General features: G+C 46.0%; 1 protein-coding gene across 1 annotated transcript; it reads right to left on the bottom strand.

Moving 5' to 3' along the window:
* Window positions 1-105: 105 nt before the first annotated feature.
* On the bottom strand, window positions 106-18,130 carry Tnfrsf10b (TNF receptor superfamily member 10b). Its single transcript, XM_028758703.1, has 8 exons — window positions 17,808-18,130; window positions 14,743-14,839; window positions 11,856-11,966; window positions 10,124-10,232; window positions 9,264-9,475; window positions 7,896-7,990; window positions 2,067-2,142; window positions 106-526 (listed from the first exon to the last, which is right to left on the bottom strand). The coding sequence occupies exons 1-8, from the start codon at window positions 17,931-17,933 to the stop codon at window positions 183-185; spliced, it is 1,170 nt and encodes a 389-aa protein (XP_028614536.1). The 5' UTR covers window positions 17,934-18,130; the 3' UTR covers window positions 106-182.
* Between the last annotated feature and the right edge of the window lie 622 nt (window positions 18,131-18,752).

The following is an 18,752-nucleotide window of genomic DNA, read 5'->3' as shown; positions in this document are numbered from 1 at the left end:
ATTATACAATAAATATAGCAAGAAAAAATAAATTACATTCTAATAATACCGAAGAGCATGAAGCAGGTTCTCTTCCTCCTCTTCCTTTTTTTTTTTTTTTTTTTTTTTGTTTTTTAGAAAGGGTCTCTCTACATAGCCTTGGCTGTCCTCAGTTCACTATGTAGACCAGACTGGCTTCAAACTCATAGAGATCCTCCTGGCTCTGTCTCTTGAGTTACCACACCTGCCTGGGCTGTAACGTTCAGATAAATGAAGTTCCCAGATTTCACTGCATAGTCTTCAATTTTCCCCATGGCATGTCTCTCTCCCACGGTTTCCAAGGCATCCAGCAGATGGTTGATAGAGGCACTTAGCCCAGTTTGGTGAAGCCACTTCACCAGCATTTGGTACAAGGCTTCACATTGGGCTGGTGTTTCAGCCCTGACCACTTGGATCTGATTGTCGGTGAGGCCCATCTGCCGCATGAGACGGTCCCAGGAGTTAAAGGGCACTTCGTTCGAACAGTACTCGAAGATTGACTTCAGGGCTGGGTGTCAGAAAACATGGGGAACAGGTGAGCTCCAAGCACTTCACACAGGGTAAAGAATCCTAAATCAGATTATGAAGCCCAGGGTAGGGCTCCATGCACTCCCTTGCTGTTCCGTGATGCTGGCTGTTGGAGCCTCCACACCTGAAGCAACCAAGAATCTGGGTGCTGGAGAAATAGCTCAGCTGAATACTCTTCCAGGGCACTCGGGTTCAGTTCCCAGTACCCATGGTTCACATCCATCTGTAACTGTAGTACCAGGAAATCTGACACTATACTCTGGCTTCCACAAGGCACCAGGCATGTAAGTGGTGCACAGACATACATGCAGGTAAAACATCCATATATACAAAGTAAAATTTTAATAAAAGTTTTAAAGTATATATCTTAAAAAATTCCTGTAATGCAAGAGGGCTTTTGGCTCAGTGGGAGATTTGCATTGTGTGTGTGTGCGTGTGTATGTGTGTGCAAGGGAGGAGCAAGCATGTAGCATGAACAACAGAGGGGCACAGGGGGTGAGTGTACAGTATACCACGAGAGTTAAGCTGTTTAGGCTGTACTCATACTGAGTGTGGTATAAAGCAAGGCTTTCCTTGCTGCAGAAAGAGCAAAGCAGAGAGGCGGAGGACCTTTCTGTGCCAGCTGGCCTCCCTACGGCTGCATCACTGCCGAGAGATGTAGGGAAAGAGATGACAGAAACTCTGAACCTGTAGCTCAGTAAGAAAGCTCATTTATGGGGTTATGATGACACAGATGAGACACGTATGAAATGTGTCACCCTCCATTCTGAGGAACCAAAGGAGCTGGGATATGAGTCCCATGAGCCCTGGGAGTCACACGGACATTTTCTAACAGTCTTATTTAGCCAGTAAAAGGAGGGTTAGAGGTGTGGCTCAGCTGGTACCCAGCATACTCAGAGTCCTGGGTTCAGTCCCCAGCAGTACAGCGCTGAGTATGGTGGTGGAAGGGAGAGCCCAGTGGTTGAAAGCACACTCTGCTCTCGCAGAAGACCTAAGTTCTGTTCCCAGAACCTGTGTGAAACTAACTGACGAACAAACTAAATATGAACGATATGAAAGAAAACAAGTGCCGTTTGATTCAACTCCATACTCATGCAGCCGGTATCTGAACCATCATGAGATGGTTTCCATTCATTTTGCATGGAGTCTCTGAAATCGGGGTTGTGGTTTATAGTACAGCTCATAGAACTAGGTCTGGCCATGTCTGGAGCTTCTAGTCTAAGGTTGGTACCTGGGTATTAACACAGGCCAATGCACCATTCTGGAGGCCCTGGTGGGGGTGGGGGTGGGGGTGGGGACTACAGGGGAGAAAGGAAGGATAATGAAAGAGTGAAAGGACAGAAAGACTCCATCAATAACAATATGAGGTGCTGGGGAGGGTCCCAGGGATAACAGTGTGGGCTCTGCCTCCATCATTAGCTGTCTCGGCAGAGCCCTGACTGCCATGGGGATGATAACTGGATAAATGGCTTCTCCTATTCCCTGGACTTCTGTACTTCAGCCTCAGACAAAGCACTCACCGGCAGCTGGGTCAATTCCATTTGCCGGAACCAGCGACTTCCTTCCTGTTGGCGAACTCTGAGTTTTGTCAGGTTCCTGTAAGCAAAGAGCAGAGACATGCGCTGGTCAGAGTCAGGAGACCTGGACCCAGGCCTGATTCTGATCAGGAGACTGAGTTTACAGCACTGCCCCTCTAAGGTCTCTGTGGAGACCCAGATAAACTTCCTGCCTCAGCTACTTGAAGGCTCTTGAATGCTGGTGGCCTAGTGTGGCATAAATCCTCAACTCAAGTGTTCTGCGACAAGCCTCCATCAAGACTGAAAGTTCCCCCTTTAGTCCAGGGCTTCTCTTCTGCATCCCCTCCAACCCCCAAGGCTTCTTACAAGACTCAGTTGGAGACTACAGAGAACAGATTTTGTTTTGCAAAATCCAAGATCAAGATTTCCTTTAAGGCTTTCACGGTGTTTTGATCGGTAACAACTCACACATCGACAGTCTAAACACCAATAGCATCAGGGCTGGGAAGGTGTTTTTGTACAACTGAATATGAAATTTGACCATTTGAACAGTTTTAAATTTATGTATATGTGTGTCACGTGCATATGAGAGGGAGTTGTGTAGGCCAGACAAGAGTGTCAGGTGCCCCGGAGCTGAAGTCACAGGCGGTTGTGAGCCACCCTATTCCAAGTGCTGAGAACTGAAACTGGGTTCTCTGGAAGAGGAGCAAATATTTTTAACTGCTGAGCCAAACTCTCCAGCCCCTAAATTCGACTTCTTAAAAACAACTTGGAGCCAAGGAATATTGTTAATTCCAAAGATGAAAGGAGAAAGACCACTGACCTAAATCATCATGACCAAATTAATTAAAGCAAACTTTTTTTAAAAAATTCACACACAAGGACTGTCCCTCCCTCCCTCAGGTGAGGTTCAAGAGGTCAGCATTATATGTGAGGAAGACAAAGATTTATAGTGCTTAGGTGTAGGGGCTTCTGCATGGGGACCCGGCCAGCAAAACAGGTGGGGTTACCGGAGCCTAACATAAGCATAGCAAATAAATTTTAACAAACTCCTGAATCAAAGACGTGGTTGCAAGGTGGGTATAACAAGGTGGGCATAGGTGCTCATATAACTTTTTAAAACAAAGGTAGGATTGCAAGATGGTTACTACTTTTTGAAACAAAGACATGATTGCCATTCCTGCAACAAGCAGTACAGAACCATTCGTACTTAAGGTTAGAGATGAGGCATAGCCCAATCCTTGAGAAACAAAGATTTAATCATAAACAGGAAAGAATCTAGTTTGTCTTTACTATAAGATGCCTTTTAAGCATAAGTTAGAGGCAGAGTAGTTCTTCAGATACATCAATAATGAAGGAAATGTCTATGTAAAACAGCCAATGTCATTCACCCCCTGCCCCTTTGCCTCTGAGAGGGTGCTCACTCACCCACCCACACCCACCTACCTACCCCCAACTTACCCCTCCCCACATCCCCCTTCCCTGGGGCATCAAGTCTCTATCAGCAGCTGACTGACACAGACACAGATAGTTACAGCCAACCACTAGTCTGAGGTCGGATACCCCTATGGAAGAGTGACAAGAAAGATTGAAGGAGGTGAAAGGGATGACAACCCCATAGGAAGACTTAAAGTATTAACTAACCCGACCCCTGGAGCTTCCAGAGACTAAGCCACCAACCAAAAAGCATACATGGGCTAGTCTGTGGCCCCCAGCACATATGTAGCAGAGGACTGCCTTGTCTGGTCTCAGTGGGAGAGGATACATTTAATTCTGTAGAGACTTGATGTCCCAGGGAAGGGGGATGCAAGGAGGGGTAAGTTGGGGGTAGGTAGGTGGGTGAGGGGGTAGGTGTGGGTGAGCACCCTCTCAGAGGTGAAGAGGTAGGGAGTAAAGAACTCTTGGAGGGGGGACTGGGAAGGGAGGGCAACATTTGGAATGTAAATAAACACAACAATTTAAAAAATACTCATATTTCAGAAAAAAAACTTGTCTTAAAATGCTGTCTCCTGAGATGAAAAAAAATACTGATTATTGGGCTGAAGAGATGGCTCAGCAGTTAAGAGCTCTTACTACCCTCTCAGAGAATCAGAGTTCAGATCCAGCACCTACATCAGGCACCTCACAAATGCCTCTGACTCCAGCTCCAGGAGCTCCAGTGGCCTGCCCCATTCTAGCTTCTGTGGACACCTGTGTGTGCACAAACACATAAAACAAACCTTTAAAAAATGAGTACTGGCAAGATATCAATACCTCCTAGATTACTTTTTATATTTAATTTAAAATAATATTACTGTGTATTTGCGTTATGTGTTTGTGTGCAGGTGCATGTGTGCCACAGTGTGCACGTGTGCCACAGTGTGCACATGGAGGTCAGAGAACAACTTCTGAAGCCAGTTCTCTCTACCATATCGAGGGAAATGTTCTTTTGCTTCTGCTATATTGAATAGTCCAGAATAGATAGCCCACAGGTTTCAGGGCATCTCCTGTCTCTGCTTCCAATATCACTTCACTGTATGAGTGCTGAGATCTGAACTACCATCTCTGGCTTTTTGTGGGTTCCAGTGGTCAAACCTAGGTCATGAGACTTTTGTGGTAAGCTCTTTTTATCACTGAGTAATCTTGATGGCCCCCTTTTAATATTTAAGGCAAATTTTTTAAAATTCCAATTATTATCTTGAGCAAGGGGGAAAAAACCTTATGAATGAACTCTAAATTATATCAGGGTAAATTGACAAGTTTTAAACAAAAATCTACTTATTTTAATATACTAGAAATTTTCATGTGCATCAGAGTATTGTATATACGTCCTTGAGTCCTTCATGTAAATGATGTTGATACAGTGTAAACACCTTAAAGAAAGAACCAAAGAACCTGACATTACCCATCATCTCTCAGGAGGGAGATGAGCTGCAGGGCTGACTACTTCCTGAGTCCCTTTCTACACTGTCTGCATTCTCACTTAAGAGTTGAGAGGCTACTGTTTTTAAATTTATTTCTCTTTCTCTTTATAAAATAAACACTAAGTATAGTGCAAAAATGAAACAGCACTCGCCCAGGCGGAAGGAAGAAACTGTCAAGATGAACATTCAATTTGTAAGTGAGGAGGGACCAGTGGTATGCAGGGCCCACTATTTAAATGGAACGAAAGGTCCACACAGTGACCAGGAATGACATCACATTGTTCTCCATCTAAAATCCATCTAGATGATACAGAAATATGCAAAAGTATATTCAGTGGGGAAAAATATCTCCCCAAGAAATCAGAAGTGCATCTTACGTTGGGGAAAGGCTTCTGGGACCCTATGAGTGATGGGAAGTAAATGTATATGCTGATTTTAACCATTAAAAATGAACTTCACCAGGGGGCTGGAGAGATGGCTCAGCAGTTACGAGCACCAACTGCTCTTCCAGAGGCCCTGAGTCCAATTCCTAGTACCCACATGGTAGCTCACAACCATCTATAATGGGATCTGATGCCCTCTTCTGGTGTGTTTAAAGACAGCTACAGTGGGCTCATATACATAAAATGAATTTCACCATGTAAAAATACTAGGTCAAATTAAACTATAGAGATGGCTCAGTCAGGAAGCCTGAGGGTCTGAGTCCAGATACCTACCCAGGCAGAGAGGCTGAAGTAACTCCAGTTCTAGAGGATTTGACACCCTCTTATGACCTCCTCTGGCACCAGAAACACTCATGGTATGCATACATACATGTAGGCAAAACACTCATACACATACATAAAATAAAAAACCCTAAGGGGAGGGGGAGATGGGCATGACTGCTGCACCTGTAATTCAAGCATCAAGGAGCTGGGGACAGGGAAAGCCCTGAGACTTGCTGGCCAGTCACTTTAGCCAGTGAGCTCCAGGTAGAGGGAGAGATCCTGCCACAGAAAATAACAAATTGAAGAAAAGAAGTGAGGAAAATATTTGACAAAGACCTCTGGCCTCCACATGCACATGCATACACACACATATACACACATGAACACCTATGTGCATACATGCACAAATACATGTACATACACATGAACATATATGTGCACATACAAAAAATTAGAAATCGATTACCCATGTGAGAGAAAATACTCATATAGCAGCAGAGCATTTTTTTCTTACAAAGCTCTTAATGACAAGACATTAGGATAATGATATGCAAAGATGTTTACAATGAAACCACATACATGTGAGACACTTGATGCTTTCCTATAGCAAAACCAACAGGAAGTGCTACAATGCCTGATCAAAACTTGTGAGCCAATACAAATGAAAACCAGCAGCTGTGTGTGCGTGTGTGTGCATGTGTGTGTGTGTGAGAGAGAGAGAGACAGAGAGAGACCCTATATATGTAATTGTGTGCATCTGATTGTGTGTGTGTACACTCATGACTACATGTGTCTCTGACTTGACTATGTGTGTACTCATGTGTGTACCAAATGGCACTTCCATAACCTTGACCCGGAAACTGTACTTCACGAAATCCTCCTTACAAATGTAATCAGAAAACTAGACAAATGGTGAAAAGGGAAAACTATACAGGCAGATAGCATAGGCCTGTAATACCAACTACTCTGGAGACTGAGGCAGACGGGCAAAGCTGAAGGCCAGCCTGGGTGACATAGTGAGACATTCTCCCAGTAAAACATTTTTTAAAAGTTACTGAGGGGGCTAGAGAGATGGCTCAGTGGCTAAGAGCACTGCTCTTCCAGAGGTTCTGAGTTCAATTCCCAGCAACCACATGGTAGTTTACAACCATCTGTAATGGGATCTGATGCCCTTTTCTGGTGTGTCTGAAGAGGGCAACAGTGTATTATTATACATAAAATGAATAAATAAATCTGTAAAAAAATTTTTTTTAAAGTTACTGAGGATGTAGCTCAGTAGTAGAGTATCTGCCTAGCATGTATGAAACCCCAATATAGTAAACAAAAATTAAGCCCAGAAACTCAGCCCTTGCCATGGTGTCTGCTCCACACCTGTGCTGCCCCAGATTCTGACGACACAGCACGAATGGGAAAGGGCTCAGCATGTTTCACAGAGTGGCTTGGCTACCACATTAGGCCACACCCAGCCTGTCCTTTGTCCCCTAGGAGATCTGATAACAACTGCTACTTTGTCTATAAACCAGCATTTCTCCAGTGACTCCTGTCATCAGCTCTTTTCTGTCCATTTTGTGCTCAAAAAAAAAAGTGGATGGCCATTCTCTGCTGTATGGGGACTCAGTGTGATCACTGCCCTGAACTTCAGATCCTCCCGAGGGACACAGCATGTGGAAATGACTTTGGGAAGGCAAAGAGACCACTAAGGAGATGATACCCCAGGCTCACATAGCCATGATCTGTTTCTGGCACCATGTGCTGCTGACACTGTGCCTAGGGGAGGTCTCTCTTCCCACCTGACCCCAACCACAGGAGCAGGGCAGAAAAGGCAGTTGCAACATGGTCTGAGGCCTTGTGGAAGCTCAAAAATGGTCATTTGCTTGATAGTGGACCCAGATCCAGGTGGAGATGATGTACCCTCCTTCCTGGGCTGTGCAGCCCCTCAAACACCCTTCTTCTCAGGGCTGAAGAGATGGCTCATTGTTTGAGAGTACTGGGTACTCTTCCAGAGGATCTGGGTTTGATTCCCAGAACCCAAGTGGCAGCTCATAACTGTCTGTAACCCCTGTTCCAGGGGATCCAATGGTCTCTTCTAGCCTTCACGGTCACCAGACATGCGTGCACAGACATACATGTATGCAAAGCACTCACATACATAAAATTAAAAGGTAAAAGAAAAAAGCCCTGCCTCTCAGAGCTACAGCTGAGGCCTTCGACGCAGGACTGACCATGCTGTGGTGAGAGTCATTTGTCTTCCTCCATGTCTGTGGGCCCAAGAGAGAGGAACACACAGTGTCTGCATGTTCAGGGTCCTGTTCATGACCTAGAAGAGAAGAAGGTCCCCACAGCAGGTGGGTAGGAGACTCATCATCCCTTCTTTATCCGAGTAGAGGGGGTTAGAGGTTCCAACACTAGCTAGGTAAGGAGGGCCATTCTTGCTTGGGTCTACCCTCAGGCTGAGAAGGCAGCTGGAGAGAAACCAAATAAACATGAACACACATAGAATTTTTGTCTGGTTCTGCTGTCATCAGAGCTGTCCCTGGCCCTCTCTGGTCCTGACCTTTATCCTCAATTGAAGAGTTGATGCTTCTTTGTCCTGACCATGTCCCACTCTCTCAGACTTGGTTAAGTGTTGTAGGATATTTGATCACACTGTGAACCCCAAGATTGTGTATTTACTGAAAACACCCCTTTTTAGTTGTGGTGTGGCTCAGCCCTTAGCACACACCTTTAATTCCTCTGGCTGGAATATAGACATGCCCTTAGTACACATCTTTAATACCAAACAATGAGGGTAAAGCTAGTTTGTAGAAGGAAGCAGACATGTTTGAAAGTGATGTCTGATTGAGGGGCAGACAATGGGATGAATCGGAGAAAGATTTGACAGAACAGGATATGTCCAACTCTCACAAAAAAAAAAGAGAGGAAAGGGAAACTACGTAAGAGAAAGGAATAAAGAGAGGAAGGAGGCAGTTTTACCAGGACAGTTATACAGAGACAGACTGTAGAACAAGCCAGATACAGGTAAAGACAGAATGAGCCAGAGAATGAGAAGCCAGAAGATTAGAACAGATTGCTAGAGTTAGTTTGAGGTCAAGCAGAGCAATTCAGGTAGAAAGAGAAGCTAGATTGAATCAGTCAGTCTGGAGAGGAGTTTGGGCCAGAACAGCTGAGTTGAACCAGCCAGCCAGAGTTCAGAAAGAACTAGAAAGAGTGAGCTTATTCAGCAACAAGTCTCAGAGGCTGAGAACATTCTAGGCCTGGATTAGATTGTACAGAGGCTAGAAGCTTCCAGGAATAGGCCTAGGTTTGCAGACGGAGGCACTAAGCCTCCAAGATGACAATGATCACAGGTGAATAAAAGACGCTTTACAGTTAAGAGAATTAGGGACCGGTCAGTGAGAGGCACTGGTCAGAGTCTGGATCTTTGCTGTTTGGGGGAAGTGAGAGATGGTATATGAATCACAGGAACAAGACAGAGCTAGGCTTCAAGGACTCAGGAGTTTGGGAGACAGAGAGGACAATCCTGAAGGAGAAGGGCAGGCCAGGGAGAGTGAGATTCAGTGTCCGGGGACCCACTCTCAGCCAATGCTCACCTAGACAGGCTCTTTTTATAAAGAGCAACCCTCGTCTCCATGTTCCAGTCTTCCAAACAAGCAGAGCTACAATCAGCAGGACCAGCAATGTGACCCCTGGGAGCCCTATCTTGAGGGCTAGGTTATGCTGAGATGCCCGAGTGTTTTTGGAGACACACTTCCGGTTTGTCTCCGGGGTACAGGGAGTCACTTCATCTTCCCCATCAGTGCAGCTGGGCACACACAAGAAACAAATGGTAAGATTTTGTGAGAAGGCTGCTGGCCAGACTCGATAAAAAGTTAGTCACCCACTCTGCCCAGCATCCCTGAAATGGTATTAAAGGAAAGACAGGCGCCATGCACCTACATTCCATATTTGTCCCTACATCTGGGCACATAGTGCAGACCATGGGGAATCCCCATAGGCATGGTGGTAGCCCTTTGCCTTTTGTACAGAATGTGTGTTGAGCTGCCCTGGCCACAGGAAGACCCTAAGTTAGGAAAGGGAAGGTAAGAAGCCCGTGTGGTCACCACTGAGCCATGTCCCTGTTGGCTTTTCCCCCCTCAAACTCCTGAAGTAGAGATATGTGGCACTGACAAGACAGGCTCCTGGGGCAATGCTGGCTGAGTGGGCTAAGGTACCTCTGAGAACCCCAAGGGACAGACAGATAGACAGACAGACAGACAGACAAACAGACACACACCACATATACACACACACCACATACACACCACACACACGCACACACACGCACACACACACACACACACACTGCTGTGAGAACTCCACAGGGTTGGAGGGAAAGAGAGGGATACAAAGAAGGTAGGGTCTTCTGGGGTTCTTCTGGGCTTCTAAGAGTTCCAGGGCCCCTGTATTATACTTAGAGCATGTCTGGCAGATCTCAGTGGAGTCCTTATCTTCAAAGGTGCCTGGTTTGCACTGACACTCAGTGTTTCTTGTTGTGGTGCATCCGTTTTTTACGATTTTATCTGTAAGGGTTTGAGGGAAGAGTTTTCCTGGTTACCACGGTAACACTTCCTCATGCCACTTCCACTTCAGCTCAACTGAAATTAGGAAGTAATATCGAGGACTAGTTTCTATAACACCACAGCCCGGACATGTGGCTGAAGGCTCCCATGAGCAGCTGTGAGTTCTCAGGGCCATACAAAAGGAACACAATTCATGATCTCATACATCAGGTTTGGAAGGAAAAGTCTTTCAAAGATCCTGAGGACAGGTGCAAGGGATGTACAGAGGATGATCTTCAGGCTCCTGGAAACAGGAGGAGCCTTAAGAAGCAGAGACTGAGTGCTCACACCCACCATGACCCTAGAGACTGCAACAAGAGAGTCTAGCCCAGAACCAGGTGGGGACCCAGCCCTAACCCACTCAACCACTACATTTTTTGTTACCAATTATGGTGATTAATCTCAACTGTTAACTTGATAAGATCTAGAATCACCTGGGAGACAGGCCTCTGGAAATGTCTGGGGGGGTTATCTTGATTAAGCTAACTGGGTGAGAAGACTCACACTGTCTGGGTGGCATCTTTCCTTGGACTAGGTCACTGAACTGTATGAAGAGGGGAAACTGAGCTGGGCTCACATGCCTATCACTCGCTGAAAAGGTAAGTTGACCAGCTGCCTCCAGCCCCTGCCGCCTGACTCCCTGCAACAGTGGATGGTACCCTTGAATTGTGAGCCAGTTCAACCCTATCTTCAGTAAGTGCTTTTGTCAGAGCTTTTCCTGACAAGAAACTAACACAATAACCCACAACCCAAACACTTCAGCAGGCCCACGACAGGAAAGATGAATATGTGTTGAAGTTTATGTTCTAGAGGGAGAGGCATTAGGTCTCACAGGACTTGAAGGCAGCCAGTACTAAGAAAGAAGCTGATGGCTCCTGAGAGGAAGAATAGAACATACCATGTCACCCACAACTGGAGAGTGACCACAGGGACAGAGGGGAGACTCACCCCATGACCCACACGTCTAACTTCCATGCCTGGGGAATGGAAAACAGGCCACTACCCGTGGAGACTCAAGGTTTGCTGACAGGTATCAAATCCTTTGCAGAGTTGAGCAGACTCATGCTAGACCCAGAATGGAATTATTCCCTATTCCAAATGTGCAGGCCTCTTTACTTCTCAATTCTGCAACTCTGGCTGGAGATCTCCCTGTTCCATTTTGAAACCGGCATCTATCCTTCAAGGCCCAGCTCCAATGACATGTGCTCTGTGGAGCCCCACCACTCCTTGACACAAGTCCTTGCACGGCTGACACTAGGGTACTTCCTGTTCACCACGTGTGCCAAGTTTATAAATCAATTTGTGGTGAGGGTAATAGTAACTGTCCCACAATGCATCTGAGGGTACCGGGAGGGGCCCTCCACAGGGCACACTACCTCATTCTTAACAGATGGTCTCAATGATTCCCAAACACAGCACAAATGAATTCTTCACTTTTGTTTTTGTGCCATTGCATTAAAGACAGGCAGAGAACGGGGAAGAATGAAGATCAAGATGGTGGAATTGAGGTTTCTGAGTCCACTGCAGTTATGAATCCCACCGCCCCAGACCCCACCTGTGGGGAAGGGCCCCTTTGTTCTGTACCTTTCTTACAGACACTGCAGAGTTGGCAGGAATCCAGGCTGTTGGGAAAGCTGGTATAGTCTACACCAGGTTTGCAAGGTTTGCACAAGCTTCCTCCTGACAGGTAGTGGCCTGAGGATGGAAAGAAAACTGGTTAAGGAAACTTCAGGATTCCCAGAGCTGTGGTAAAGACTCATGTCCTAGTTAGACAAACTTGGGAAATGGGGATCACAATGAGGGACTGCCTGCATCAGGTTGGCTGTGGGCATGTCTAGGGAGCATTTTCTTTTCTTCCTTTCTGTTTTTGTTTTGTTGTTGTTGTTTTTAAACAGGGTCTCACTATATAGCCCTAGCTAGCCTAGAACTTACCATGTAAGCTAGAAGGCAGAAACAATTCAAAGCAAGACTGGTCTACACAGCACATTGCAGGTCAGCCAGGGCTAAATATGAGACTCCCATCACCCAATAAAAGAAAGGGGATTATGAATGAATATTATGAACTTTGGTACATCAACAAAGTAGGCAACTTGTAAAAGAGACAAGTATCTATACAAGCAGACTATAGAAGCCACTTCATGATGAAGCAGTCTGGTACCCATTCTATTTCCCGAGGCATCACAGCCAAGCGCTCCTGGGACCTCAGGCCTACATCCCTATCAGGCCTGCACTGACTGGAGCTGGAGATGGTGTTCCCTGTGACAGGGTCTGTACAGCAAAGAAATAGATGGAATCCCTCTCTGTCCTCTGTGTATGCCTGCACCACACAGCAGAACTGGACTGTCCTCATGACAGGTGGCTCCCGCCGGGCAATGGTGGTGCACACCTTTAATCCCAGCACTTGGGAGGCAGAGACAGGCTAATCTCTGAGTTCGAGGCCAGCCTAGTCTACAGAGTGAGTTCCAGGACAGCCAGGAATACACAGAGAAACCCCGTCTTGAAAAACCAACAAAACAAAACAAAAAGACAGGTGGCTCCAACAGAGAGTCACACACATGGGAACGGTTGTCTTCTCAGCATCTGCCACCTGTCCCATTCATTCCTGAAAGGAGGTTGAAGCCATGGCCAAAATGAAGGGAGGCAGCTTCTTCAGAAGGCCAAGGAGCCCCATATCCCTGCAGTGGTGCTCATAGACACCACACAGGGAGTGGCCAGAGACTGCAGGACTGTAATGGACCTTCTAGAAGAACTGGGGATATGCCAAAGAGACACTTGTGACCTCTCCCTTTGACTATAAGACTACTGAGACACTGAATGCCAACAAATTGGAAATCTTTTACTAGGGCGAAAAAAAAAAAAAAGATGAAGTCTATGGCTAGGCAGGATACAGAAACATATAAGGAACAAGATTTGCAAGTTGTCAGACCACCCCGTAGGGCAGAATGAGAACAAAATACCGATGGGTCAATAACTCTGGGGGCTGGAGAGATGGCTCAGAGGTTAAGAGCACTGGCCACTCTTCCAGAAGACAAAGGTTCAATTCCCAGAACCCACATGGCATCTCACAACTGTCTTTAACTCCAGTTCCAGGGGACCAGTTCCGACACCCTCACACAGACACATATGCAGGCAAAACACACGTGTATAGAAGATAAAAATAAATTGTTAAAAATCACAAAAACAACAACAAAACAATACATAACTCTGGCCCCTACTTATCCCTACACGTCATGTCAAAGATGGATTTGGGTATCACTAGACCCCTGTCAGTTTCCAATATGGCCATGATGGGCAAATCTCCTTGTGAATTTCAGTGAGTTTTCCCTATAATTTTTATTATTTGTGAATTTCACATCATGCACCCCAATCCCACCCATTCCTAGTCCTTCAATATCCACTGTCCACTCTTGTAACTTCTCCCCAAAAGAAAATAGAAAATTAATTAAAAAAAAAAAGAAAAAGGTCTCGCCATGGAAGCTGTGGTGTGTCACAGTGTGTCACACAGTGAACCCTTCTGTTCACACATCTTTACTTGCAAACATTCATGCAATGAGTCATTGGTCTGGTTCCCCTACACTATCAGTACTAATCCTCACTGAGACTGCTCTCAGATGTCCTCTTGCTGCCCTGAGTCATGAAGACCCTGCAGCTGTGGTTCTGCAGGTCCAGTCCCTTCATGGGCTCCAGCAGCTCACAGGTCGGGGTCGGGGAGATGGTGAGGTGGGCCAGCTCAGAGCCCTGGATCTGGGACTGTGTGGTAGCTGAGTTGGTCGGCTTGTCAGCTCTCCTACATCCTTGCCACCTGGGCCAGCTCTCCAGCACTGTCTGGGTGAGGGGTGGGTCCAGCTCTCTCATCAATGACTTTTCTGATCGGCTTAATTACTGAGGATGATGGTAGAGCCTGGCTTGTTAGGACTGGCCAAGCACCGACACTGACCTTGATAGTTCTCGTAACAGGACCAGGCTGAGAGCTATCAAAGGTTCTGCAGAGAGTTAGGATGACTGAACAGAATTCGAACACAGCTGGTTTCCATGGTTTTATGATTGTAGGGCACCCAGAATTCACACAGTGCAAATTGTGACCAGCCGCTGGCTGGCAGAGCTGGGGCTACAGCTCAGTGGTAATGTGGTGGTCCAGCAGGAGTGAGACCCTAGCTTAAATCCAGAAAAAAAAATAAAAATAAATAAATAAAAGAAAAATAAAAAAAGGAAGGAACTTGATGGCTATGTATAAAATAAGAAGCTGGACCCTTACTTGATACTCTGTACAAAATTAATCCAAAATACCTTAATGGAGACATACCAAAATAGAAAACATTCAGGAAAAACACGGTGAAGATAAATCTTCATGGCCTTGGATTTAGAAAATGGTGAATAAGTATCTATGTCAGAAAAGAAATGAGAACTGCAAGACCATGGAGCCGAGGATGGGCAATCAAAGACCAAGACTGGCCATTACTCTAGAATGTACCTGCTGGACAGGATCCTTCTGATGGGCTCTGCTCCAATCTCTGCAGGTCAGCCCGGCGGTCATGGACTGGCTCAGCTGTCACCGAAACAAAGACAGCCTGTGGAAACAAAGCAGAAACTGCCTTAAGTGGCTTTCAGGTCTCACCATCCAAGGCCATCTCACATTCCCTTCCCTCCAGCTTCTAAAAGGATGTGACCCTTAGACCCTTCCCCACTCTAACTGTGCAGGGCTAGTTCCTGTCCACGCACCTCTTTTTGCATCTTACAGCTGCCCAAGTCATAGAAGCTTGACCTACTCCTGCCTTTTATTCTTTCCTGTTTTAAAAAAGTAAGTTTGTATAGACATACATAGTATACATGGTGTAAAATTAGAGGAAAGTCTTTAAAATAATATTTTCTCAACTAGAAACAGCATGCATCCTTTAATATACTGTCTTCTTTCCTGTGTGAGTAGTTAATCATATGTGTGACTATTTCTCCCCCCCCCACCTCTAGTTTTTTAAAATGCAGTCAAGACTTAAGAAGACAGCTCTGTGGATAATACACTTGCCACACAAATGAAAGGACCTGAGTTCAGATTCCCAAAACTCCATATAAAGTCAGACACAACTGTTCACATCTGAAATCCCAGGATTCCTGTGGCTGAATGGGAGGTGGAGATAAAGAATTCCTAGAAGCTCATGGGACAGCCAGCAGCAGGCTCAAATGAACAAGGGAGATCCTGTTTCAAATGAGGTAGAAGGTGAGAACTGACACCTGAAGTGGGCCTCTGAGCTCCAGACACGTTGTATGGTACTGCACTCACACCAAGTCGTTTAGTGTTGTGATAGCTGTTCTTAGTTGTCAACTAGACCACATCTGGAATGAACTACAATCCAGAAATGGAGGGCACAGCTGTGACCAGGATCTTGAGGCAGGAAGACTTGCCTTTGATCTGGATCTTGAGGAGGGATGACACATGCTTTGGATGTATATCCTGTGCCATGGTATATTGGAAGTATGTGATCTGTCTTTTTTTTAAATTTTATTTTATAGGGGATTACAGTTAAGAGATTGCATGAATCTCAGAAGAGACTTTGAACTTTGGACTTTTAAACATTGTTGAGACTGTCATAGACTATGGAGACTGCTGAAGTTAGACTAAACGCGCATTTTGCATTCTCCTATGGCTACAGGCCTATAGAAGCCAGGGAGTGGGATGCTGTGGTTTGAGTAGGTATGGCCCCCATAGACTCATGTGTTTGAATGCTTGGCCCATGGGGAGTGGCACTATTATGAGATATGGCCTTACTGGAGGAGGTGTGACCTTGTTGGAGAAAGTGTGTCACTGTGGGGACAGAATTTGAAGTCTCCTATGTTCAAGCTACACCCAGTGTGGTACACAGTCTCTTTGCTGCTTGAAGATCAAGATACAGAACTCTGCTCCTCCAACACCATGTCTGCCTGCATGCTGCCCTGCTTCCCACCATAATGATAATGGACTAAACCTGTGAAACTGTAAGCCCGCCCCAATGAAATGTTTTCTTTGTAAGAGTTGCCTGTGGTCATGGTGTTTCTTCACAGCAATGAAACCCTAACTAAGATAAGTGTACATAAAGATTTTTTTTACATACATTCAGGTATACATTAGGTAAAACTAACACCGTAATCATTTTAAACAAAAAGGTCAGCACTGCTGCGTTCACAGTGTCTGTAACCAAAATCCAGAATTCTTAAAACTCTTAAGTCAGTACCCATTAAAGAGACACCCGGCTCACTCCTCCACCAGCGTCTCCATGTTCTCAACTACTATTCTGCTTATTTCTTTTCTTTTTTCCTTCTCTTTCTTTCTCTTTTGTTTGTTTTTTTAATAGCTAAAGAAGCAATACCAAAAGTAGCTAAAAGCCAAGAGAGGATGAAAAGGATGGTCCACAGGCAGGGCTGCTGGCACTAACTGAACACATCCTAACTTTGGTTTCTTTCATTCTACTTAATTTTTCAGACACAGGCCTGCTCCACCTCAACAGTCAAGTATTAAAACGGAAAGTGGAGAACTGGATGCAGCCTGGTGGAAACGAGTCTGTGATATATAATATGCATATAATGTAATATAATATAATGTAAGAATACACACACACACACACACACACACACACACACACATATATATATCTATATATATATATATAAATATATATATATGTATATATATATATATCTTTAGAGACCCTTGTATGCCTCGCTGATATTAGAAACAATTGACTCCAAGAAACTGGAATTCCCCTCAATAATCTCATGCTGGCAGAAGGGGTAAAGGCCAGATTCTAGGCCTCTTCAGGGCCCCTTTACTCTTTTTAAGCCCAGTAAGTTGCAGAGCCCAAGAAAACGGATAAAAGTCAGTGATGTAACACTGGAATTGAACTAGAACTTTCTGTCAGCTAAAGCTAACACCAGGCAAGGCCTCCTTTCCTGCCTGGAAGGGAGTGGCAGGTGTCCAGCAGCTAGACAGAGGCTCCCTCCCCGTACCCAACTCACACACAACCACTCTGCTTCTGATTTCTTTCTGTCGTACAGGGTAACCGGATCCTTCCTCCACCCACTGTCCCTTCTCCCTTCCCCTGCTTCACCTTACTCGAGGTATGGTGCCCTGGTGCGAGCCACCTCCCTGTCCCCAACCCCCAACCCCAAGTCAGAACTTTTCTCTCTCCATCTTTGGGTCCTCTCACCTACCGTGGAGTCCTTTTTATACCAGAGTGGCGCCTCGTCACATCCTCCCGGTCTAGAGTGTTCCGCCCAACTCTCCTTTCCCATCCTGACTCACCCCACCTTCGAGAAGGGGGTTCCCCACCTCCACCTTCCTACCTCACCCCTATCCTCCTACCCCACCCTACCCTCCCACTCCACCACCGAACTTTCTACGCTTCCAAGTCGAGTTCTACCTGGTCCACTGCGGAGTTCCTCCACACCGTCAGACCTCCCCCACCCCACCACGGGCACGAGGGCGCCCGGTTCGCAGGGCACTTCCGCGCCATTTCTCCTCGCGGGCTTCTCACTCCGGGCACCGTGCTCCCGTCGCGCCGTACTCACCAGTAGCAGAATAGCTCGCAACGCGAAGCTAGTCCGAAGTCTGCGCTCCGGGAGTGGCCGGAGGCCTGGGGTGTGATCTGCCCAGGCGGGAGGGGCTGTGCGCATGCTGGGTCCTGGAGGCTTCATGGAGTTAATTCATCCGGACTCCTGCGGCTTCAGCTCTCAAAACCCACGAAGGGTGGCTGTTTCCTCACTCCCAGAAAAGTTCTCTGGATTTCCTCACTTTTAGAAAAGTTCTCTGGATTTCCTCACTCTCAGAAAAGTTCTCTAGATTCGCGTCGCGGCGACTGAGTGCTTAGCGGTACCTCTGCTCGCGCGCTGGGCTGGAGAATATTCCTGTAGGCACTGCCCACTCCCGGGAGGAGCTTAATCACGTCTGCCCAACCACTCTCCTTGAAAACTTGGGAGCAGTCACGCGACCGAATCTGAACAACTTTTTTTTTTTTTTTTAAAGTTTTATTATAGTTTTCAAGTCGTGGATGGATATGCCCATGCTTATTTAAAAAAAAACTCATAATACTCAAAAGTCTGCCTGCCCCTTCATACTTTGACTAATATGATATCCACCATAGTAACAGAAAATAAATCTGTGCAACCTTTGAGTTTCAGCTTGTGTCCCCGAGGAGCTGACTTGAAGGTGGCTGCGGTGGTGAGTACACCTCCTCCTCCTCCTCCTCCTCCTCCTCCTCCTCCTCCTCCTCCTCCTCCTCCTCCTCCTCCTCCTCCTTCCGCCTTCTTCCTTTTCTTCTGTCTCCATCATCTCTCCTCTTCTCTTCCTCTCCTTGAATTTATTTTTGCTACAGTTTTATGCTACCAGGCAGTATCTGAGAACCCAGAAAAGGAAACGGTAGAATAGATGGCCTTACCCTAGTAGCAGAAGATAAATCTGCGTATCTATAACGTTTAGAACACTGAACACATTTAGCTGTGGTGGTGAATCTGAGC

This window comes from Grammomys surdaster, unplaced genomic scaffold, assembly GCF_004785775.1.
Source record: "Grammomys surdaster isolate TR1022 unplaced genomic scaffold, NIH_TR_1.0 126219, whole genome shotgun sequence".
Taxonomy (NCBI): domain Eukaryota; kingdom Metazoa; phylum Chordata; class Mammalia; order Rodentia; family Muridae; genus Grammomys; species Grammomys surdaster.
The sequence above is the reverse complement of the archived record's forward strand: the minus strand, read 5'-3'. Positions and strand labels throughout refer to the sequence as shown.

Excerpts from the sequence above, each read along its gene's own strand:
- Tnfrsf10b (XM_028758703.1), bottom strand. The coding sequence starts at position 17,933 with ATGAAGCCTCCAGGACCCAGCATGCGCACAGCCCCTCCCGCCTGGGCA. Across the intron at positions 10,233-11,855 it reads CTGCAGTGTCTGTAAGAAAG|ATAAAATCGTAAAAAACGGA; the intron begins GTACAGAACAAA and ends AAACCCTTACAG. Across the intron at positions 527-2,066 it reads TGGAATTGACCCAGCTGCCG|CCCTGAAGTCAATCTTCGAG; the intron begins GTGAGTGCTTTG and ends TCTGACACCCAG.